The sequence below is a fragment of the Amblyomma mixtum genome, chromosome 1 (assembly GCF_055824585.1).
Source record: "Amblyomma mixtum isolate Tamu chromosome 1, ASM5582458v1, whole genome shotgun sequence".
Lineage (NCBI taxonomy): Eukaryota > Metazoa > Arthropoda > Arachnida > Ixodida > Ixodidae > Amblyomma > Amblyomma mixtum.
In genome coordinates this window covers 145,872,540-145,896,879 of record NC_143012.1, presented here as the reverse complement: position 1 = coordinate 145,896,879, position 24,340 = coordinate 145,872,540, and the positions used below count along the sequence as shown (strand labels likewise).

The following is a 24,340-nucleotide window of genomic DNA, read 5'->3' as shown; positions in this document are numbered from 1 at the left end:
CAACTTGGGTACTATTTCAGAATCAGGGAATTTCCTCTGGCAGAGGGGTTTTTGGGGCTATAGAGGAGCTTGCGACTGCCGCTGTATAGAACTTCCCAGCAAAAATCGGGTCTAGCTCGGATTTTCCCGCCGTCTTAAAATTTGTGTCTTAAATTTTAAAATGCCCCCCCCCCTCTCCCCCCCCTCCCTTCGGAATCAGGTAACATCCTGATCTCCGGGGAAGCGGTTTTGGTGTGACGACCACTCTAATGCTGTCGCATTAATAATAGCAAACTGTTAGTACACTCGCACCTGCGTAAATATCAGCTAAATGCTTCGAAGGTGAGCCAGGAGAAGGCAGTTCATTCAAACAACGGTTACAGCCGAAGCGCTTGAAGCATTCGTTCTGTCATATTGATGCCATAAACCGAGTATTTTTTACTTCAGTTTTAGAATCCAGAAGGCGTTGCATCCTTCGCGGGAGGAACTCATTAGGGCGACGCTCTACATTCGCAGTGTCCATTAAACTATGGGCTGCTAACAAACGTAGAGGAAAGTGAAACGCTAGTGCTTGTTATAGTGGCAGTAGCCAAGATCATTCGTGGAGGCACCGTTTAGCAGAAATAACAAAAGAGAAAGATTACCTTTTGAAAGCCAGTCTTTGTTGTAAACCAAAAGCGCCGCTACCCCTTGTCGCCATCCATATTCTCTGCTGCTGATTGTCGCAGAATTTTATGCTCAGCTGTCATGTTTCTTTTGGAGGTCACTCATCATTCATTTAGCAATGCTTGTTTTGCCTGTTTCCTTTTTCGGCGTTCCGGCTGTATGATAACCTCTTGCTGGAGAGAGGTGAATTAATTAAAGCGTAGAAAAAAGAGCGCTCCTGTAGTGCTCACCATATGCGCGCTAAAAGGTTGGTGCGATCGACGCTGTCGCCACGGACACAGACTTCGCCTCCAATTATAAGCGCCTTCTGCGTGGCGGTGCCTGCGAGAAACACAAAATTCAAACGACACTATATACTCCTGGCACTTGGACAAAATCAGCAGAACTGGCTCGGACGCACTCGAGTTTTGAGCGTCGGACTTATACGAAACGTGGCCGCTAATGGAATCTGTCAGGCTCATTGAGACTCATGCTCACTTGAGGCACAACTCAACCACTCGGGCCCACTCAAAATCACTCAAACTGATGAGTTCATGGACTGGTGCTCACTTGTATTCACGGGATCAAGAGCAAATATCCACTCAGATTCAAATCAAATCAAATTCCATCTAGAAAGCGATAGAAACAACTAGGCGCCCTATAATAGAGCCATAAATCTGCTGGACATTGTTAGTGTTAATAAATTTCCAGTCATTGGTAACCAAAGTTGTAAAAAGCAGCAGTGCTCATTAGCGCGGCAGGTCACACCTTTGTTATGAAGAACTTTCGGGCTTCCAGATATTAATTCCGGAGAAGTTAAAATTGCAGAGCAATTCTTCCCGGTCGTCATGCAATAAGATATAAAATAGGTAAACGCAAGACGTCTACCAGATACCCACTGCGTGATATTATCCGAAATCGCACATTAGCGGTTTAGGTGACAACTTGAATACTGCGACTGTCCGGTTATCAGTGGCAGGAGAGTTACGTAAGCGAAATCTAGAAGAGTGTGGTGAAGGGCTAGTTGGTACGACATTATTAGAACAAAGAATAACTGCACAAAAAAGGACGGGACAAGAGAGGTCTGCGTTTGTCCCGTGTGGTTCTCTTTTTCCTGTCCCGTCCTTTTTTGCGCAGTTATTCTTTGTTCACATAATTACATAAGCGCACTTTTACAGACATTTAGGCACACTCCTGCTACTTTATCAGTTAATGGTCGTTCAGTTTCTAGGCAGCAGTCCCGGATAAACACATAGGCGGTGCTCGCAGCGCGTTCTTGTACCATTGAAGTAGTGCGGCTCGCAGCGATAGAGCGAGCTCCAGCTTGCATCGCGGAGACGCTCGTCCGGCCGCCAGCAGTGAGATATCAGGACGCGGTACCCCCTGGCCGTCACACTGTCCAGAAGCTTGCCGCCGTCCTGGCGCCGGAGTTGCACGATCGCCTGCTCAGGCAGCTGCGTCGTGGGGTGAAGAAATAGTGGATACGTCAGCGCACTGCGCCAGTTAGCACTGTGAGTGCACTGCGGGTCTGCAGAAATGAAGGACTGCCTTGTCCGACAAAGTTGGTTTGAATAGAAAGCAGCTCGCTAATATCGTTGCAAAAACTTCTTTTTTTAAAGCTGTGGCTCAGTGGTTATGGCTGTCGACTGCTGACCCGAAAGACGCGGGTTCGATTCCGGCAGCGGCGGTCGAATTTCGATGGAGGCGAAATTCTGGATGCCCGTGTACTGTGCGATGTGAGTGCACGTTAAAGAACCCCAGGTGGTCGAAATTTCCGGAGCCCTTCACTACGGCGTCCCTCATAGCCTGAGTCGCTTTGGGGCGTTAAACCCTGTAAACCAAACCAACCTTTTCTATGAAGCGTCTATACTTCTTATACACAAATCGTTTAGACTTGTCCAATCTTATAGATAGTCTATATACAATCAACAGATTTATGACCACGTAACGTTTAATGGACTTTCACCTATAGACAGTCCGTAGACTATGATGAGACAGAAGGAAATATTTATAGGAATGCAATGGAGTCTAAGTCCATAGAACGTCTAGAGCGCATTTTTGTGAGGGTAGGAAGAAGGAGACAGAGGAAATATAAATATTTACACCAAAAGACTGGCGTTGAGTGCCCGCCAGTTTTTTGTTCATTAGCGACAATGTCTTCCACTTTCATGACCAGCAGAAGTACTGCGTAATAGTGTCGCATCTGACAGATATAAGACCAGAAAATATTTCATTTTATTTAAGCAGAAATTCGGCGCCAGCTGCAGTGCATCAGAGCGTGAAATGGCGAAACAAGGGAAGCATATGCTGGGCTACACGTTTCTCCCGCGCTTGTTGGTGGCTTTAGTGCCGACGTACGCTGTTTCTGCCGAACACCGTCTGCAACATTGTCGTTCTGAGACGGGTCGCCTTCTGTTTTAATCGACCGCGATCCGAAGAAACGGCACTTAAGCGGTAGTAGGCAATGTATTTATCATCGTCATCAGCCCACCTACGCCCCCTGCAAACTTCTACTCCCTGCAGATTTCTAATCTCCATTGCGGAAAGTTGTCGGGTCAGAGGGTACATGATTTCAACGGAAACAGCGTGCGAAAGATAGGACCGAAAATAGGAGATACGCATATACAGAGCGCCCAGCCGGCCACTCAACTTTCTGCCGCCCCCTGCTAAGCATGCCTTCTCTTGGAATCCACTCCGTTACCCTTAAGGACCACTAGGGGTTATCTTGCCTTCGCATTACATGCCTTGTCCAAGCCCACTTCTTCCTCTTGATTTCAACTAGGATGTCATTAAACCGCGTTTGTTCCCTCACATACTCCGCCCACTTCCGATCTCTTAACGTTACACCTATCATTTTTCTTTTTCGCTCTTTGTTAGCCTCCACGTTTCTGCCCCATAGGTGAGTACCGGTAAGATACAAATGCTGTCTGCTTTTCTCTATATCTTTTCTGTATTCTGAGCGCCTTCTTTGCAAATCCTCAGGCATAACCCGGCGAACTTTCATTGCGCTGAAAAAACCACTCGGATGCCATGCCTGTTTGCTACTTTTTTCAAGTTGTCGCTGACTATGTGCATAGAGGGCAAAACGATGGCCTTCTCTGAGTATGCGCTCATTGCTGATGCCATGTTTTTCTTTTTTTAGCTTTTGTAGAAAGCTGTCAGCTACAGCTAAGATGACCTCACAGGAAGAGCCGGCCAAAGCAGGCTGTTAGTCTGATTACAGGAGCTAGTGTGCCTTACAAGCGGGCATGACTTTGTAAGAGCAGATTTTAGATATAGCTCACTTAACTATATTCGAATGCGCAGAATCATATGGAAGAAGCTCTTTCTGTGCTCGGGGAGCATATTGTCAGCATACATCATCCAAGCCGAGCTGCAAGTTAAGATCTAAAAACGGCAAAGAACCATTAGAATGAAGTCCGTGCCTAAAAATCAAAGCCTTCCGACATTATTCAAAAAGCGTAGAAATACTATTCACTGAATCAGTGCGGTCAAGGTCTTCTGTTTAGATAAAACAATTAAAAAATGGTACACATATCTCAAAGCCTTAGGAACCCGATGGTTCGTAAGTTCATGATTCAGAGAGGTGTCAGTCGCAGCTAAGAATATATTGCATAGATTAGGGTGACGCAGGAAACAATACAAATGCCTTATCGATGGACGTAAAGTCACCGTTTAAAGACATAAAAGGGCCCTGCAAGTGCAAATAATATTCCAGCAAAGAAATTAAGCTGTCTGCTGGCACACCGGCCGAATTTCGAAGTCCAATTTCGCCATTTTCCCCAATTTCTGCGTTCGTGCTTTATGTGTGCGCAGCCCTTCCTTAACTCGCCCGTTTGGCTATAGTGTTAACAATGGACCTGCAAAATACAATCCAAAATAAACCCGCTGCTGGTTCCAATCTTAACCAGTGGAAAGGAATCGACTAGATCCGGCAGACTGCTCCTGAAGTGGATTACAGTGGCCTATCATGGCATGCTAACGCCATTTCGAGGAGTGTGGATAAAGTTTTACGAGTGGGCGACTGTCTTAGCTCTGACATAGGTCGATACTTTGATGGTATTCGTATTTTGATGTCGTAGACTGGAGTGTCGGAAGCCGCCTTTTATTCTTGCATCGAAGGTATACATCACTCGCGGCACTCATCACGAAGTGTGCTGTCGACGACGAAGCAGGGGCATAATGACCTTGCCTCTACTTTCATGTCCATAAATTTTATGTAGCATGATCGTGTTGGATGTAGTAACGTACCTGACATGCGGTTTTGTTCATTTTTCTTTATATCTCTCCCCTTTGCAAGTATCCACCCAAAGCAGTTCGAGCCGCCGCGGTGGCTCAGTTGTTATGGCGCTCGGCTGCTGACCCGAAAGACGCGGGTTCGATCCCGGCCGCGGCGGTTGATTTTCTTTGGAGGAGAAATTCTAGAGGCACGTGTACTTTGAGATGTCAGTGCACGCTAAAGAACCCCAGGTGGTCGAAATTTCCGGAGCCCTTCACTACGGCGTCCCCCATAGCCTGAGTCTCCTTGGGACGTTAAACCCCCATAAACCCAAACCCAAAGCCGTTCACTACATTCTGCACACATTATTAATACGAAAGCATTATAGTATGTCTCATACAAAAGCCGTCCACCGCCGTCTATGGCACCAAATTCGGGTTATGCAGTACGCCCGTGTGCGACTCCACAACACAATTAAGTGAACACGTCATGAATGAGGAAATGTACCGTACTATGACCTATGAAAGTCATTACTAGTAGTCATAGGCACGACACATAGTATATCTGCAATGTATCATGACTCAACATTTTACAAGTAACGTCATGTAAGGTGTATACAGCTTGTACAATTATGCCTAGTCATGCCTCGTAGTCCTAGCCACGACTCATGATGCATAGTTATTCTGCACCGCCGCATGACTCAGCACTTAAATGCCTTCGCGTTCTCACATATAAGCAGTCTTAAAGTGTCTGTGACGAATTTTCAGAAAAACGGACAAAAGAAATTGGCTCGCTGACTTACTAATTAAATAGATCGCCAGATGTTCGAATAACCACACACAGACTGTAGAAATTGAAAGCATCAAGACAAAGGATTTAAACTTTTTGCCTGGGGTACCGCAGTGTTCAGTACTTGGCCCGTTACTGTTCCAGCTTTATTTCACTGTATTGCGAAAACCGTAAATGGTTATGCAGATGTGATAAAAAAATCTGAAATTTCTTGCCACTGACTCTTAGTTACTATTTTAACAATACGTTTCACCAATTATTGTTCAGTGAGGTGCTATATAAACTCGTACACGCAGGAACATAAAAGAATGCAAATTAACTTTCCAAAGCTGTTTCCATGGTCATAGCTACAAAAGAAAATGACGGTAGATTCGGGTAGTCCGGCCAAATCCGAATTAAGTGCGCTAGCAATTCAGTTTTCACTTCGGTTCTGGTGTTCAAATCCGGTGTTCACGGGCAGCAGTTGCTCGTATAGCGATAATGGGTTAATGTTCATATATGCGGAACTGGCCATTCTCTCCATTCATAGATCTCTGGGAGTCTTCCTGCCACTCCTGGCACAGCGGTGCAGTGCTGAGGTGATGAGTCACTGCCCTTGTATGGCAGGTGCTGCCATCGGTGGGGCTTTGGTTGGGCTGCGACCCAGGTTGCTCTCCCCGAGCAGCCTGTCACGATTAAATAAGCTGCCTCTTGACACGGTGGGCAGGTTGCTAGGTTCAGATATATATGTACAGTGGTGAAAAAACGCGCTAAAATTTGCGCACAAGGTTTGTGGGACGACCGTGTCAGACTTTCTACACATTAGCAATCAATTTTTATCATCAAATTAAGCTACAATTTATGCCTAATGATAATGATACTGCTTAATGATAAGGATACTGATGATACTGTTGTTGTAACCGCTGCTACCTGGGGAACGGCGCTAATTGTGAAATAAATAAGAATAAAACAAATGAATAATAGATAAATAGACTCACCCTGACTTTACTCGTGAATACATCTTCCCAGACAATGGGGCTCTTATGGAGCTTCTTTACGATACTGAATAATCTGAAAAACAGAAAGAGGCACAGATAAACAGAGGTCATCACCGTGTCAACAACACTGCCGCGAATGTTTATAGTGTTTGTTTGTTCATTCTTCAAAGCTGCTGGCACGCCGCTTTATCGCTTTGTTTGTGATGCAAGACGCGCCTAGAGTTATCTCGATTGATCGCATCCAGGCGGAGCCGACTCTACGTTGTTTCAGAGAGTTCTAGTAACTTTCCGAGCTTTATCTCGAAAATTCGCTATCAGCTTTAAATAGAGCGTGACCGAGAGCGGCGGGCATTCTGTTCGACGACCGCCGAGCACGCTTGTTGCTACGCTGCCTCCGAGTGATTCAGTTCTTTGTGGGCGCAAGTCAGCCCAAATAAAGAGTTTCGTTTTGAAGACATTCTCGCTGTTTTCCTGTTCGCCCGACTGCAGTCACCACTACGTGACAATACCATGGGCTGCCCGCAGTGTGACCAAGTGTAACCGCAGAAAGGAAGCAGCCTTTATTTATTATTTGCCGGGTCAGTGTAATGAACACCATGTGCAATTTACAAGCAGTTGGTGAACGTGGGCGACATACACGGACCTGCAAGACTAAAGATGAATAGCGCCCGCTCCCCAAAGGGTTGAACGGAGAAATGCGAAAAGGTCCTTTCTTGCTTCCCATTTCATTCCGTTTTTTTTCCTTGTTCGTTTTTCGCAATGCTGTTTTCAAGACGACATCATAGTCACTACAAAATAAATGGCTATGACGTAAAGAAAAAGTTTTTTAATTAATGTGCAAAGGATTGTGGTGCCAGCGTTAGATGATACCCTGTTGCTGCGCGGAGAAGCGGGGAACTGGAAATAAGGGGGTAACTATTCTCCTTATACAAGCAAGTGTGAGAGTGCATAATGCCGCCTTGATGCTGCCTTGTCACTTGCCCGTCCGTCTGACCATTTCCAGCGACTACGGCGACATGTGGCAATAGAAACGCGAAAAAAAGCATAATAATGGAATAAAATTTTGGCTGCATTAATGTTTTTAAAGACCGTAATTACCTGCAGCGGATTAATACTAACCAAGATTTTTGAGCAAACACTCGATAATTCCAGTAAGACAACAAAGTGAGAAATCTGGAAGGTGTTCCATTACGCAAATCAGGCAATATTATCGCCCAATCTCGCTGACCAACTTGGCGTAGCCTAATAGGATATGTAATTTTTGCAACGCTTGGTGACTTTCTTGAGTGCAATTCATTTTTTACACCCGCGCACCTTCTTTTTGAAAGTAGCGTTCCTGCTTCAGTCAGCTTGCCTACTTCACTAATCAATATCGCCATATTCTGATCGCGCATCAGAAGCTGACTGTATCTTTCTTGATTGCACTAAAGCATTCAGCTTGGCTGGTTGATTTGTTTACAGGGTTTAACGTCCCTTAGCGACTCAGCCTATGTGGGCTGCCGTACTGGAGGGCTCCAGATAATTTCGTCCTCCTGGGGTTTCTTAACCGGCACTGGCATCGTGCAGTACATGTTCCTTTGGTATTTCACCTGAAATGCGATCGCCGCGGCCGGGATAGAACATGCGTCTTTCGGGTCAGCAGCCAAGCACCATAGTCACAGAGCCACCACGGCGAGCTAAAGCATTCGACAAGATATGCCATCGTTTATTATCGTATAAACTACCCCGCTTACGGCTACAACGTGCTGGGATGGACTGAATATTTTCTGCTTAACCGATCATGGTTAGTTTCACCTAACAATTATAACTCACATTTCAGTGAAGTTTTTTTTAGTGCACTTCAAGGGTAAGTGCTTGGACCCTTTTTGTTTGTAATTTATATCAGTGACCTCTCTTGTATTGTATCATCTAACATTCGCCTGTTTGATGACTTTGTCGTGTTTCGTGAAAGACGGTTTGCAACGTCTCAAACGTGCAACGTCTCAAACGTGCAACGTCTCAAACGTGCAACGTGATGTCTCAAACATTTCTCTTTGGTTAAAAATGGCTTATGGAACTGAATTCTAATAAGTGTAAAATTATGCAAATATCAAGATGTGCCAACAGCCCGCCTGTGTACTACCTAAATAACTGTCCCTTAGAAGCGGTCACTATAAACGCCTGGATGTGCACATCTCTGCCGACCTCACTTGGACGGGCCAAACTGAGTACATTACTTTCAGTGCTAACCGCATGTTGAGCTATGTACGTCTAAAATATTCTAAAGCCCCATCTTCCATAAAATTGTTACTTTTCAAAACACATTATTTGCGTTTAAACTGCAATACGTCGCCGCATATGGGATTCCCAGCACAAAATACTAAATACCTCACTGGAGTTGGTAAAGAATTACGCTTTTAGTTTTGTTTTGTTCAACTTTAACAGTAGCGCAAGGGTAACAAGCATGAAAGATAACCTTTCTTTACCACTTTAAGCATCCTGCCGGAAGATAACTGGCCCGGGCCTTTTCCGTAAAGAGTACCATCACCCCACCCTTCTAAAAAAACCTAACACTCGCCAAGAAATTGAAGAACAACAGAGTAAAAAAACAATAACGTAACACTTGCCAATTTCTTGGCTGAGTGTGAGGTTTTTTAGAAGGAAGTCATTTCCTCGCCTGACGAGTTTTCGTCGAACTCTGGACTACCATCACCCCACGCTGCGTGAAGCCCTCATTACTTCCCTGGAGTACATAACACACCGCATTGATCATCGCGACAAAATTGGAATTGAAAAATATGTCGAGATATATACATTGCAAGTTTTCCTGCCTCGTGCATCACGTGAATGAAACCACTTTCCCGCTGACGTTATCCTCATCGGTGATAACCAGCATGTTCGAGCCGCACTGGGTAACATAGTGTAACAGAAGGATGAAAACTAAGTCTTGTTTTCGAACACTGATTTAATTTTTTATGTATGTTGTTACATATAACCGCTTCATCCTCTCTAATAAATAAATAAATTGCAATGAAATCATATCAACCCATCCTTTCCCCGCTTCCATGGTTAGCTAGCAACATATTACCATACACGTACCTGTAGTAGTGCCTGTATTCGCAATGGCAAGTCTTCGCCCATGAAATATGCCCTTTAGTCATGTTCGCTGAGCACTGCTTCTTATAACAAACGGATCCTTGCATTTACATAGGCCGTTCTAGCAAATATAAGCCTGGTGCCTGCAATCATCCTGCAAGCGTGCCACTGCAGCGTGGAAAATTCCTGTTCCCATGCTATATCTACTTCTGCAACAAGAAAACTAACGCGATGACACTTAGCTGCCCTTATACTTGGTTACCATGAAACCTGCGTGCAGCAGATTATATTTTGCTTAATAAAAACTCTCACAACAATATCAGAATGTGCCGACAAGCCACTCAGGCAAGGGAGCAAACGACGTGGTTCCGCGTGCGCCGCTGCAGCGTGGCGTCGATTGCGTGAAAAATCGCCGAAACTTGGTGTCTGAATACGACTTGTCAGAAATATATAGTTCTGAATAAAAAAGAACTAAAGATATGGTCCATCAGCCACGGCAGGAGGCGGGCGCGCACCGGAGTTTCCTATCGTGCGTTCTGCAGTGCTCTTCGTACGGGTGTGCAGTAGTGATGCAAAACTATCGACAGTACTATCGATACTATCGATAGTTGCGTCACTATCGAACTATCGATGGTAAAAAGACTATCGATAGTGCTATCGATAGCGCGCTATCGATAGTACTATCGATAGTTAGTACTTTCGATAGTAGTATCGATAGTACTATCGATAGTACTTTCGATGATTTTATTGATAGTACTATCGACAGCCGTATCGATACTTGTTATATTTAGTACTGTCGATTCTATAAAATCAAGCACGCGCACTCACTGCATACTAAACTTGGTTTTCCGAGTGTGTGGTATGGAGGTGATTGTATGACTAACTTACAGGACTCGCCCGTTTTCGTGGCCTACGTGTCACCGAGCTCTGCAGACGTTCCCTACGCAAAGTTGCTGGATAAAATGTTAGCGTGCGAATGTCCAAGTTGCGAAGCATGTGTGCTAAAAGCATTTCTGCAGGGGTTACGTCAGCAAGACGACGTCTGCAGTGCACGATAGTGTCGTGTAAGCCAGCACAACTTGTGCTGTTTGTTCTTTCATCGGATGCAGTTCCAGGTATTTTTCCGAACTGTCCCAGTTCACGTTAAAGTACCACAGATGGCCGAAATGCACCCGGAGACCTCCACTACGGCATCCCTGATAGCTTGAGTCTCTTTGGGGCGTTAAGCCTCATGAGACCGTAAAACCAATCAGGTATCGCAAATGGTTTGGTTATATTGCTGGCGAACAAATGCCTAATATCAATATTGTCACTATCAGTAGCCTTACGATCGACAGTTTCACTATCGATAGTCTTGCTATCGATAGCGGTACTATCGCTAGTGATACTATCGATAGCAACACTATCGATAGTAATACTATCAATAGTAGACTATCGACAGTAATACTATCGATAGTAGGCTATCGACAGTAATACTATCGATAGTAGACTATCGATAGTACTGTCAATAATACTATCGATAGTCTATCGATAGTTCAAAAAAAACTATCGATACTATCGATAGCCAATTTTGCGATAGTTTTGCATCACTAGTGTGCAGTCTACAGAAGAGTTTGTAGACCATAGCGCGACAGTTCAAGAGAGGCAGGTGGCGCTAGTTGTGTCGGTACGGCATAGTAATGCGAAAAAAATGGGCGACAAGAACAGACAGCAAGGGAAGCAGAATTTCCAAGGATTGCGCTGCATTGTTTTTAATTTGACGACATATTCGATCATGAAGCGTGGAATAATTACTGATTTCATAATTTCTCCGACTCAATGCATAACTGTCTTACTTCGTTCAATGCAGTCAACTAAAACTGCAATTTTTTTTTTGGCAGTAGCCCTGAATAAGGAAAGAGAAAAAGCTGCAATGTTATGGTGCAACATCGGTCACGCGAGCCGAAAAAAATCCCGTATATCCATGCACTGAACTGTCTTCGACTACAGGCATCAGTTCGACGCCATTGTGAACTAATGGTTGTAATGAACCCCTCCGTGCTGCATATCAAGGCGGCTTTTTTTTTTGTGGTGTATCCAAACCATAATGTCTCAGCTTCAAGCGTCTTTTACTAACTTTTTAGATAACGATTGAGCCTGCCGCAGCGGCTCAGTCTTTCGGCTGCTCAGCTCGATCACCGTGTTCTGGTCTTGACCAAAGCGGCAAAGGAAGAGTCTTTCGAACGCAGGGCGACTGCATCAAGGTTCCTTCCAGCTGTGGTGCATCAAATGCAGATAGTGGACGGGCTCTAGGCCCAATTTGAAGAAATCGTGGAAAAGGGAGAGGTCGCGATCACAGTGGCCCCGTCATATCCTAACGCGGAATATATAATTACCGACTCCCAAACATCCAACAGAAATTCCATGAAAAGGAGAGTAGCTCCGCCTGCTTGTAAAATATTAGAACAATCCTAATCTTGGTATCAGGACATTAGGGTGTTGAGCGAAATGAGCGTGCACTTTCCGCAAGCCGAACATTTCTGCCCAAGGTCTCGCCTCCTCCCAACCTCCTGACCTGGAACCATTATAGCTACTTACTACGTGCACAGATAAACTACAGTATCAGCGTCTTATTATGCACACTTTCCGGAAACCCCCAAAGAGACTCCCTAAATCAGAAGGATGTCACCAGCGGTGCTTCCAAGATATGTATTATTAATCCGGCCTAACTCACGCTATAGAACCGGACGGTGTTTCGGCGCAGTGCCAGTTCTTCGTGCAGAAAACAGATTTATATCATACTGTACAAGCATGCCAGAATAATAACGCTATAGAGGTTACTGCACAGCCAACGTGGGAAGGATGGGACGCGACCCTGTAAAGCTCGAACCTCGAGTAGCAACGTGCCCTCGTCCAGAGAGCCCGGGCGGTGGTCTTTCCCAACGGACTCCGGAGTGAGGACCCGATCAACGTATTCTCCAATCCCCTAACCCTCTTCCATTCAATAAAGTTCTCATCATCGTCATCAACGATGCATTTTTACAGTGGCAACCTAGTCACGAGGGATAAACAGCGGTGCATCATCGTGGCATAATCGGAGCTAAAACTACCACTCTCGCTCTATGACAAGGCTGCCCAGTGGGTCGTAGCCATGTGGAACACCTGGATAGGGCAGTGCAGTTCGGCTAGTTGTTTTGGCATAAGACTAAAAAGCGCCAAAAGGTGAAGGGGACAGCGAGAGGAGCCACACAAGTCAGGACACTAATAACCGTATGTTTGTATCTTATTTGTGCAGAATAAGTTACTGCTGGCACGCCATGAACACAAAGTGTTTTTACCTGTTGTGTTCGGTAGCTAAGGTCTGCCGGCTCCTCTGTCTATGAGCACCCTAAAAACACGCTGCCGCAGGAAGCGCAGTCTTTTTATACCTTGAGATTATAAAATTTATCTGGTTATTTTTCATTGAACTCGGCTAAGAACGTGGCTCTTTGCTGCTTTGATGCGGAGCTACGATTTCGACAGTGAGTGCCATTTTTTCCCCAAATCTGCTCTGCATTTTTAATTATCTTTTAAGCACCTGTCCGTTTGCCCTGCATACTTCGCAACTATGGACAATGGAAAGCGTAAACGACATCCATAATGTACCGAAGAAACTGATTGCGGTGTTGCTTCCTACAATTATACGTTCATAGTGTATCGTAGTATTCGTGTTTATTCAGCGAGAGCTTACAATTACTTTTTCAGAGCTTAGATGAGAGACTGAAGGGTCGGCTATGCGCTTGGCTCGGGGGGCTTCAGGGTTTTACCTGATAGTAACGCTACAGCCGGCGCTAGTGGCTGGAGTGCGGAGCCGGTGCTTTTGTCCATGTCTCTTACTCGTATAAAAGCGACTAGAGGACTTTCTTCTAACTGTAGAGTTTTTTTTTTTTGCTAGAATTTGTTTTGCAGCTCATCGAAATGGGCGCAATATTTAAACGCGAGTTAAGCGCAAGACTTGTGCGCCCTTTCACATTCTTTTCAATGGCTTGGCGGCAAAGACGCACCTGTGCTGTTATGGAGAGCTTATCGCCGGTCGGGTCGACAGTGCCTGCTCACAGTCCCCTTTCAATGTCTCACAAGCGACTGCCCGTTTTGGCATCTCAAGGCGACTGCCCAGTGTGGCGTCTGCTCTCGCTGAACCAAGCCAATTGATAAGCTCAGTTTAGCCGGTCTTCAGCTTGCTGTGTGAGACTGTACAGTTTTTCTTGGTGTTTATGGCTTGCCCGCAGTCCCTAATTCTTTGAAAACAAGAAATAAGCAGCGAGCTGTTTCTTCGGCGACTTAAGTTGCATATCAGTCTCTTCCTCATTCTCTTCCTCTGTCCCATTTACGTTTTAGCGCCCTTATAAAATAGTGCGGCTCGCTGCATGGCGGGCATTGAAGTCGGTGCACTCAAAAGGGCGCGGTTGGAATAGGTACACCGCACCGAGGTAGCGACAGCGGCCTAGAAGCTTTTTTTTTTCGCTCTAAGGCAGCAATGTGTCAGCGTTTTTTTCGACGCGCTCGATTTGGATTGGATATAGCAAATGCAGAAAACTGCAGTGCATGGAGCAGCGATGAACGTCGTCCTGAGGACCTTGCAGTGGGAGCTTTCTGTAGCCATCAGCGCTCATACATCATAATGATGGGCGTCTCGCAATTTTGCACATATGGTTTTCAGCGTAAATAAGAAGTCGCATAGATCCTTCATTCCAGCTCCTCGCACTCACTGCGTAATGCTGTTGTTGGAAGCCATGTTGCTTTCGCACTTTCTTAATTCGCTGTGCACCCCGTCTTACAAGCATCATGACATGTCGTTGACGAGCTTCGTCGTCGAAGTGGGGGTCACATCAGTGAGGGGGTCCCACAGCACTTGTCTACAAATGATACGCACATTTTCTGTTATGATATAAATAAGACAATAATGAATGAATAGATGGCGTTTTCACAGTGAGAACGGGAAAGCATATTAATTCAACTAACAGCAAAGGCACAAGCAATCATACAAAAAGGATTTCTTTTGTACTCGTATTCATTGATCTGAATTGTGGTCTTGGTCATGTATAATTTTTTCTCAGAAAAAATTATTGCCTTGCATTTCTGCGATGCGAAAGTTTACATCGCCTGACTTTGCATATTTCTACTTAAAGGGGCTGCGAAACACTGCCTGGGGGAATACCGGCTATACTTCAGGTGGGTTCTTTATGGCACACAGATGCTGACTTAAAAAGAATTACAGGAATCGATGCACAGGAACGGGAGTTATTGAGTGAAGAAATTTCAAAATACAAGCAAACAAAACGCTGCCCTCAACTCGATTTTGGCGGGGATTCCCACTCCTATTTCGCTCTCCCAATGACGGCACCTGGCGCAACCAATCAAAACAGCCAGCCAGAGCACGTCGCGGAAGTTTGTACTCCAAGGTTGCCTGCTCTCTGTGAGACTGGCAGCGTTGTTTCCATGCCAGAGCGCCCCTGGTGGTGTATTTTTATTTTACTTGCTTTGCAGGGCTTTTATCTAAGACAAACAAATTGTTTTTGTTGATCTAATATAAAACGCAGACAGGTGACAAAATGTGTCTCTATTTATTCACACAGTTTGCAGTATATTTGCTGTTTGTCCGGTCATCAAGCTCGCGCCAGGTGATGTCATATCCGCTGCTAAAAACCCGCCACTGTGTGGCGACACCATTAGAGCAATGAAATTGTTTTTGGGAGGAGAATAAAATATTAAAAAACGGAATGTACGCGGTATTACCGACGCTAATAGCACCATTATAACTCACTGTATGCAATCAACAGGCAAAACAGTTAACTAAGATTGTGTTTCTGGGCCCCTTTAAGACCCACAACTAGCCTTTGGCCAAGGGTCTAACCAGCACTGCATAAACGGGTGCAAAACATGAAGATGTATGCAAAGGGGTAGGCAAAAGCGGCGGGACCAGCACGTATACAACACTATGGCTGACACAACAAGGAAGATAACGCAAAATTTTCAGGTCTGAATATTTATGTCTCCCGGTGGCATTCTCGGCTTTTACGGAGTGCAACGCATATTCACTGAAAATCATTACAGGCAACATCAATCCATCACCTGCGCCATCTAGGCGACGGAATATTTTGAAAAAGCGTACCAGCGCGAGCGCATGACAGTTGACCGGAAGCGTACACGGTCTCAAATTTTGCAGGAACTGTAAACGAAGCTGGCGCGAGCAAAAAAAGAGCTGACCTGTCACACGCTTCCGCGCCTTGCAGTTAGTTTGGTATCTTATGGTTGGCTGTCACGGCTGCGGGGTTGACGAGCACATACCGGGCACGAAGCTCTTCCGCCGGCTAGATGCGCTTATCTGCTTGCCGCCACTCGCAGCTTCTACATCAGTGCAGGGAAATTTCTACATATCGTACTCCTCCTTAATAAACAGGCCCTGAGAAAACGTGCTGCACGTAATATTAAATTGAGCTCGAATATGTACACCACGTAAAGTCAAATTTGCTACCATGAAATGCATTCTTTCCATTATATAGCTCTTCCTTAACCGAAGGCCCGACCGCGTTCATTTCACCTTCTGTAATAACGTCTCAGCAGAGAGTCGTAGTGTCCAGAGATGTTCATCTTCACCAGGGCCTTCGCAATTTCCATGTCTAGCTTCCTGAAAATGCAAACAATAAGCACACGCGTTCATTCATCATACATAATAATGACAGCAGCATTAAGTATTTGTAAAGGGGAATAAGAATGATTTATCGCGGAAATTAAAAGAGGGGATCGTTCATTTTGCACACCGCCATGCTGAAGCTGAACAAATCGAAGAGCGAGTTACAGAGACCCTTATTTAAGAGAACATTACGGCGTCACTACTACTTCATGAATTCATAAGTAAGGAAGAATTATTTGTAAGTGAAGTGAGCGACACACTTTTTTCCCCACGTTGTTTCTGAAAAATGAAGACAAGAAGCACTCTCCTTATTAAATGAAATTGAACAATCATGTGCTCGATGCATCAAAACATCCTGAAGAATATTTTGTTGGAAAAAATTTATGTGGCGGGCTTCCACGTTGAGAGGGAAGCACCAAAGCTGTGCACGCAATAAAACTAGGTGGACGCTAGCTATGCATGCCCCGTTCCGCCAGATGCAGCCGGGGACGCTTCAGCAATTTTAAAAGGCCGCAGCCGCCTCCCCAGCGACTCCCCACAAATGGTCAGTGAACTGGAGAAAGCATCTTCTCCACTCGGGGCGCGCTTCAACGATGTCCTGGCCGGAGCCCTAGTTCCACCCATCGTTCCCAAACTTCACGGTAATTCAACGTCATCCTTGTTGTATAACGGCATCACCCTTCACGCCTTCAAGCACAAGGTACTTCCCTCTAAGCACTTCGTAAGCAACTCTTGAGACGTTGTGCAACCGCCACGAGGCTCAGCATTGTGCAACGGGACCTCATGTTACCACCTGCAAGCTCCACACGGACTCTGAGTGACTGACCTGAGCGAAAGCACTCTTGTTCTATTAAGGCATCACTGTAAGTGCTGCCTGCAAGCTTTACAGCCGACAAAGAAATGACAGCGACTGTCTTAGTGATTGTGCAGTATCCGCACGTGATGGAGAGGTCATGTCAGTTGTCTCAACTGGAAAGGGTTCCGGAAAAACGAGGGGGTAGGATCCCTGAATTCATACCACTAGAAGCTCGACAGGAAGGAAATCGTGACGGGGCTAGACAGCGGCAAGAAGCACAAGCGCGTGGGCAGCTGAGACTTGAAGACACTCTCTTAGCGTACGCACAAAACATTTCGTCGCTAACTCAAAATAGATTCATCCCCTCCAGTTCTCGTATGATGCCAGCGTTTTTAAATCGGAATCGAACTTTTCAATGTCCTCCAGTCGACCCCGCATTTCCAGCCTCTCCCTGTATCTACTTATTTGTAAGTTATTTCGTTCCCTCATTAAAGCAGCATACATCGCAGTAGCAGCATGTCTTACCGGGCCAGCCACTCGCTTCAAGGAACTCAGACCTTCGCTGGCTCCTTTTCCTTCCAGTACTTCGCGGACTAGAACAACCTTCCCCGTGAAATCGCTGCTACCACGAGCCCATCTTCATTTTTACGCATTCTAACTGTCCATTCTGTTTAATAATTAGTTACCTAAGTATGGCTTGTTTATATATAAAACTGTACGTCCCTCATGTAATACCCGTTACGCGGGAACTTTGCGGTAACGAAATTAGCTGAAACTGATCTTTAACTGAGGCTCTGCTTTTGTTGAGAAAAAACATGCTCATAATGACACTGATATCAATGTAACGTCTTGCGTTCTCACGGGAGCCAACTGAAGCGAAATACCGTCGCAGTAAAACATTGATTTTTCTGGCCCTGACTACGTGAGTTTTCCGTCGCTCACACTCCATGATGATAAGCAGCTCTATGTCTTGAAGGCAGGGAAGGGAGAAGCAAGGTGCGTTTGACTGTCGCAACTAACGTCTTTTACTTGTGGCTTTGGTGTCGTACGCTCAGTTCTGATTGTAAGGATATTTATGCTCTACACAACCAGAATAAAAATCAGCTGAAGTTCGAAGTTAGCTTTTGTTTTTGTCATCTCCTCGTTACGTCCCGTGTTGTGTCCGCGCAGCCAAATTGTCTTCAAGCGTAAACTATTGTCAGAATATTGACCTGACTGTCATTATCGGAGTTTAGGCTACTCCTCAGGCAAGTTCTGTGCCCGCCGTTACTCTTTATCGTAAACAACGCGACGTCGAGAGGAGAAAGCCAGCCGAAATTTTGCGGTCGATCTTAGCACTGAGAACAGGTGCAAGAATGAGACGCTTTGTAGGACCTGCATGGCGTATTGTAGTACGGGATAAAATTACTACAAGCCTAACAAAGTGGCTTATTGGACTAGTTTTAGGGGCCGCAATCTCTGCCCCTAAAATAGCGCGCTAGAGGACAGCTTATTCTCTCTTTACTCCCATGTCGGTTAATTCGTGTTTATGGCAAGCGCAGGCACTTGGGAGAGATAATTTAGCGTTTTAAGCCCTTCTACATGCTACGAGCGCACATTGCGTTTACACTGAACTTCTTGCCCGTCTCATGCGCTCAGTTCCGGTTTCCTACGGAAAAAAGTACCGCATTTCCTCCCGCTGTGGGGTTTTTCAAAACGCTGTTTTTGTCGTTTGAAAGCCTGATATACAATCACTTTGGCTTCGAACTCGCCATTGTCACTAACCGCCAGACTTTGACAATTAAAAAGTTACTTATTGAATTTAGGTAATTATTTACCTCACCATCATCAGCCTCACTACGCCCACCGAAGGCCAAAGGCTCCTCCCATATCTCTCCGATTAACCCTGTCTCGCGCCAGCCGCGGCAAACATATCCCCACAAACTTCTTAATATCATCCACTCAGCTAACTTTCTTCCGCCCCCTGCTACGCTTCTCTTCTCTTGGAATTCGGTCTATTACTCTTAATGACCATCGGTAACCTTGCTTCCGCATTGCTTGCCCTGCTCAAGCAGACTTCTTTTCCTTGATCTCGACTAGGATGTCATTAATCCGCGCTTGTTTCCTGATCCACTCTGCCCTCTTGCTGTCTCTTCACGCCATGCCTACGATTTTCCTTTCCATAGCTCGCTGCTTTGTCCTCAACTTAAGCGTAACCCTCTACGTTAGCCTCCAGTTTCTGCCCCATAGGTGAGTACGGTCAGATACAGCTGTTGTATACTTTTCTCTTCAGGGATACCGGTAAACTGCCATTCGTGATCAGAGATGACCTACCGAATGCACCTCCCTCCCCATTCTTATTCTTTTAGTTGTTTAGCTCTCGTGATTCGGACCTGTGGTCACTACCTTACCTTAGTAGAAGTATTCTTTTACCACTTCCAGCACATCGCTACAAATTGTAAACTGTTGTTCCGTTCCGAAAGTGTGTACATTAGTTTGGTTTTCTGCATGCTAATTTTTATACCCACTGTTCTGCTCTGCCTTTCTAACTGATTGATAATGCTTTGCAGTTCTTGTCCTGAGTGGCTTAGCAAGGCAATGTCATCAGCGAATCGAAAATTACTCAGGTATTCTCCATTAACTCTTATCCCCAACTGTTCCCATTCCAGCCCCCAGAATACCTCCTGTAAGCAGGCAGTGAAGAGCATTGGCGAGATCGTGTCTCCCTGCCTGACATCTTTCCGAATTGGAATTTTATTACTGACTTTATTGAGAACTATAGTAGCTGTGCAATCGTTATAAAGATCTTCCAATATTTTCACATAACACTCTTCCACACCCTGATTCCGCAGTGCCTTCATGACAGCTGAGGTTTCCCCTGAGTCAAATGCTTTCTTGTAATCAATGAAGGCTATATATAGGAGTTGGTTATATTCTGCTCATTTCTCTATCACCTGATTGATAGTGTGAATATGGTCTATTGTCGAGTATCCTTTACGAAAGCCTGCCTGAGCATTTGGTTGATTGAAGTCTAAGGTTGTCCTGACTCCATTAGCGATTACCTTAGTAAATACCTTATAGGCAACGGACAGTAAGCTGATTTGTCTATAATTTTTCAAGTCCTTCACGTCTCTTTTCTAATGAATTAGAGTGATTTTAGGGTTCTTCCAAGCTTTTGGTACGCTCAATGTCATAAGGCGTGGCGTATGCAGCGTGGCTAGTTTTTCCAGTACAATCTCTCCTCCGTCCTCCAACAGTAATCAGGGCGGAAAACTGGGCTAGTTGGTATGTCATCGTTAATTAAAAGAGTAGCGCATAAAACTAGGACAAAGACATAGAAGGAGACAGGACGAGCTCTCCTCCGAAGTCCTCCAACAGATTCGTTGTTACCTGATCCACACCAGCTGCTTGCCTACTTTGCATTGTTCCTAAGGTTTTCTTTACTTTCGTTTTCGTTACCGGTGGGATGTCCCATTGCTGTGCTCTACTGCCTCTCCTATTAAAGCTCTTATTACATTGGGTATTGCATAGACTCTTGTAGAGCTCTTCGGCTGCTTTACCTATCTTATCAATACTGCTAATGACACTTGCCCTTTTTGTCTCTTAACGCATACATGTAGTTTTTATCTATGCCTAGTAACATCTTCACCGCTTAGTTTGAGAATTTTTGAAAGTGTTCGTTTTAGCACTGATTATTAAGCACCCTAATTCATGAGAATTTTGGAAAGTGTTCCTTTTAGCACTGATTATTAAGCACCCTATTTCAGGAGAGATGCAGTTGTACTTCGAGCGAACGACAAAGATAAGGTGGAAATTTGGCGCCATTACACTTCGCCCATAAACGGGATTCGCAAAAGCAGGCCTGGTCTTGGTCCAAGATACTATGGAACCTGCTGCAACCCAAATTTTGACATGACCCTCCACACATAAGCCGACGAGATCACTGCAATCCAGCACATTATCCAGCGCATACTGATAGCATATTTCAGCTGCATACTTGGGCACATTCATTGCAGAAAATGCGTCATTTGTGAGGCGACCTTTACGCACCAGCAGTCGAGGTTGAGCTCCTCTCCTCCCAGGTGCAAGTAGCCGTCGCGGAACACTCGCGCCACTTCCAACAGCAGGTGTTCCAGAAGAACGAACGTGGCGTTTTTAGTGGGATCTAGAAGACCGGCGATGTGGTTCTTGGATCCTTCCTCTTCTTCGCACCTGGACAGCACCTGAGGAAACGCCTTTCCCCAGGAGTTGGTGTTCCCTGAAGACCAGGAGGCCACGCAGAGAGTGAAGCATGCCTGGTTCGCAGGAGACTAGCGCAGATTGTTTGAAAAAATGTTATTACTCGCAAACTCCCTCTAAGCAATCGTTCCTGAGAAGGCATGGCCATTGCCGGGAACAGCACCGACCCGGAGGGAAACAATGCTGCCTAACCGGAGCACCAATCTTCCACTTCAGTGAGTTTACTTCAGCATGAAGGAGGATGAGGACGGTGGATAAGTCCCAAGATGAGTTTGACAGGGTCCGCCGCCCCGTTTACATGGCAACATGGAATGATACAGCAAGCTTAACTAATTATACGGTACACGATCTCACGGATTCACATTACACATCTTGAATTAACACACTATGTTAATTCAAGAAAAAACAAATATCTTAGCGCTTATTTCCATAACTTGTTCACAAGCACAGAACCACCCCCTCACGCCGAAACTGAAGCAAACTTTGCGAAGCTTTCTGCCCAAACAGAATGCTGATTGGCTCAAGATAAAAGGACCAGTATGTGGCGAAGACAGCCACGGACCAGCGTCGTAGGCGTGTGCGTTCTGCTTAGTCCTTTATTTTTTCTTAAGCGCTAGGCATGAATTTAAGCGACCATTTCATGCCATAGTACAAGTTCCCGCCTCAGTAATGAATCCCGATATCTTCGGATTTTGTGAACAAAAGAATTCATTCATCTTGGTACTGTGCCAGTTAATTTTCATCAATTTAGCTCGAATCACGGACGCAATCAAAACACGTTGCAAACAAAACTGCACGCCAGAACTTGAATTTTCGTTTTCGCTGCAAATACGCTGAAAAAAAAGAGGGGGGCTGTCAAGTTGTCTTCATTGCACAAGCACTAGTTACCTGGAGAGTCGAACTCTGGCACAATGCGGATGCCACGGTCGCTGGCCTCCCTGATGACGCGCTCTACGTCTGCAGGATGATACACGTGCGTGTCGCTGTCGTACGCACCCTGCGAGCATGATCGAAACACCAAGTTGCTCTTGCAGCATGACTGAGCAGCACAGGAAAGCATCAAAAAAGAACGCAAAAAAAGAAAAACAGCAAACGACACCATGCTGCTGTCCTCATGACTAGTCTTCAGAAACTGCGCATGCATACGAGAATTGTCTAGGCACGCTTTATAGAAACGTCGAGTGCAGTGGCGTGGCGCCAGCATCTAAACGCGATATCTTGAGCTTCGCTCCTGGAAACAGAAAGGGCAATGTATATCAAAAGGAAGAAATGGGCGTGGGCAGGGCATGTAATGCGAAGGCAATATAACCGATGGTTCCATGGAGAAAGAAAAATTAAGAGGAGAGGCCGGCCCGTGACATTTTGTGAAGCCGGAAACGAGCTCGGCGCCGTGTCATCCGGGCGTGCCCCTGTTTGCTTTTCTCAGCAGCTCCGCTCGTGCCGCTGGCCTGTGCGATAGCGGGCGCGTTTCAAACCAAACGAAGGAGCCGACCTGAAGAGAAGCCAGAGCGAGTGGCGCTTGGTTTCTGGCCGTTGTCCATATACGGGAGACGCCGGAAATAATTGTGCGAGACATTCGGCTGCTTCCAGTTATTGGTCTGGGCCGCGTCGTCTCCGCGTCGTGTCCGCGTCATCTCCAGTCTCATGTTCGATCCAAACAGTCCGGCCTCGGTCATAATCAAGTAGCACTCGGCGAAGGCACTCACCGCAGCTTTCTTTCGCTTTCACTTATGTTGGTGGCCCACCATCATGCGCAGTGTCTTCGCCACTTTTGCCGGCGTCATTTTGCGACAGTGAACGTGTGCATCCCTGGCGTCCTTGCAGGCTGCACTAGGAGAAATATACTGGTATACTTACATCCGGTCCATCGTACTCTTGTGTTAATCGCAGGACTGGAAGGTTAATTTCGCCAGGTGGTGTGAAGGGCACAACATTTTAGTTTTGTGAAATTGCGCAATGTAGCAGGAGAAAATAAAATATAGAAAATATTGCAGAAATAAAGGGAGCCAAATCTGGCATAGACTTTGAACAGCATACTTGTTTGGGTTCTCTCTTTTTTTGCTGATATGATCGGTTGCACATGGTGCCACTGAAATAGAACTTGTTACTCTGTACCATGCGTCATCGTTCAATCCTTTTTTTATGTATACTGTGTCTTGGCTGTTTATGCTGTGTGTCTGGTTGTGTGTGGTTGGCTGTAGTATAAGCTTCACCGTGTTTTGCGTTACATCAGTGCTCCATGATCTCAGCTAGAAAAGCAGTTGCAAAACCTGCTACAAGAAACGGATATAAAGATAGCGCGCGACCAAAAATAAAGGCTTGACCTCGACATCAACAAATGCACTTGTGATCGGCACGTCCCAGAGGCAAATACCTCGATATACTCTTCAAACGTTGCATGCTTCAAACGGGCGTGCAACAAAGTTCCTATATACTAAGAACACAGAGAGCGCAGCTTCTTGTTTAAAATATCGCTCGCCATCGATGTCATGTACCCCACCGTTCACACAAGCACAATAAGAATGACAGTCTTATTATTATCAACACCAGTTACACTCACTAGAGCACTGCAAGAACACGAATAAGTAACAAGGAGGTTTCACTGCCGATGGAAACGGGAGCGCGAATGGCACTCGCGCACGCACACTGCACGCACAATGCACGAAACGTTCTCACAATACGCCGACGACCGCTCTGTAGCGCATGCCGTATTGAACCATGGTGAACGAACAGCGCGAATGCCCCTCAGTGAGCAGCGGCGTTCTCCCGACGGCTCCGAGCAGTGTAGCAGCAGTCGAAAAGCCCGCGCGATCGTTGTCGCCGAGTGCGCTCAAATCCGCGCGAACAACAACGAGAGTTTTGCACTGAACTGCACCTTGAGGTATGAGTGAACGGCGTCAACGTCAGCCTGTTAGCACGACTAAGAACATAAACTCGAGCAGTTAACAAAAGTACGCCTACGCCGCACCACTCATGGTACGCCGCGGCCC

General features: G+C 45.7%; 1 protein-coding gene across 1 annotated transcript in view; it reads right to left on the bottom strand.

The window, feature by feature from the left end:
* The window catches only part of LOC149367849 (beta-hexosaminidase subunit beta-like), a 55,881-nt gene that overhangs the window by 8,620 nt on the left and 22,921 nt on the right, over nucleotides 1-24,340 (bottom strand). The window contains exons 6-11 of the mRNA XM_089576608.1: nucleotides 22,239-22,347; nucleotides 21,162-21,369; nucleotides 16,244-16,330; nucleotides 6,610-6,682; nucleotides 1,907-2,078; nucleotides 876-966 (exon numbers count right to left, since the gene is read on the bottom strand). Of these exons, the coding sequence (XP_089432734.1) occupies nucleotides 876-966; nucleotides 1,907-2,078; nucleotides 6,610-6,682; nucleotides 16,244-16,330; nucleotides 21,162-21,369; nucleotides 22,239-22,347 (740 nt within the window). The remainder of the gene's footprint in view (nucleotides 1-875; nucleotides 967-1,906; nucleotides 2,079-6,609; nucleotides 6,683-16,243; nucleotides 16,331-21,161; nucleotides 21,370-22,238; nucleotides 22,348-24,340) is intronic.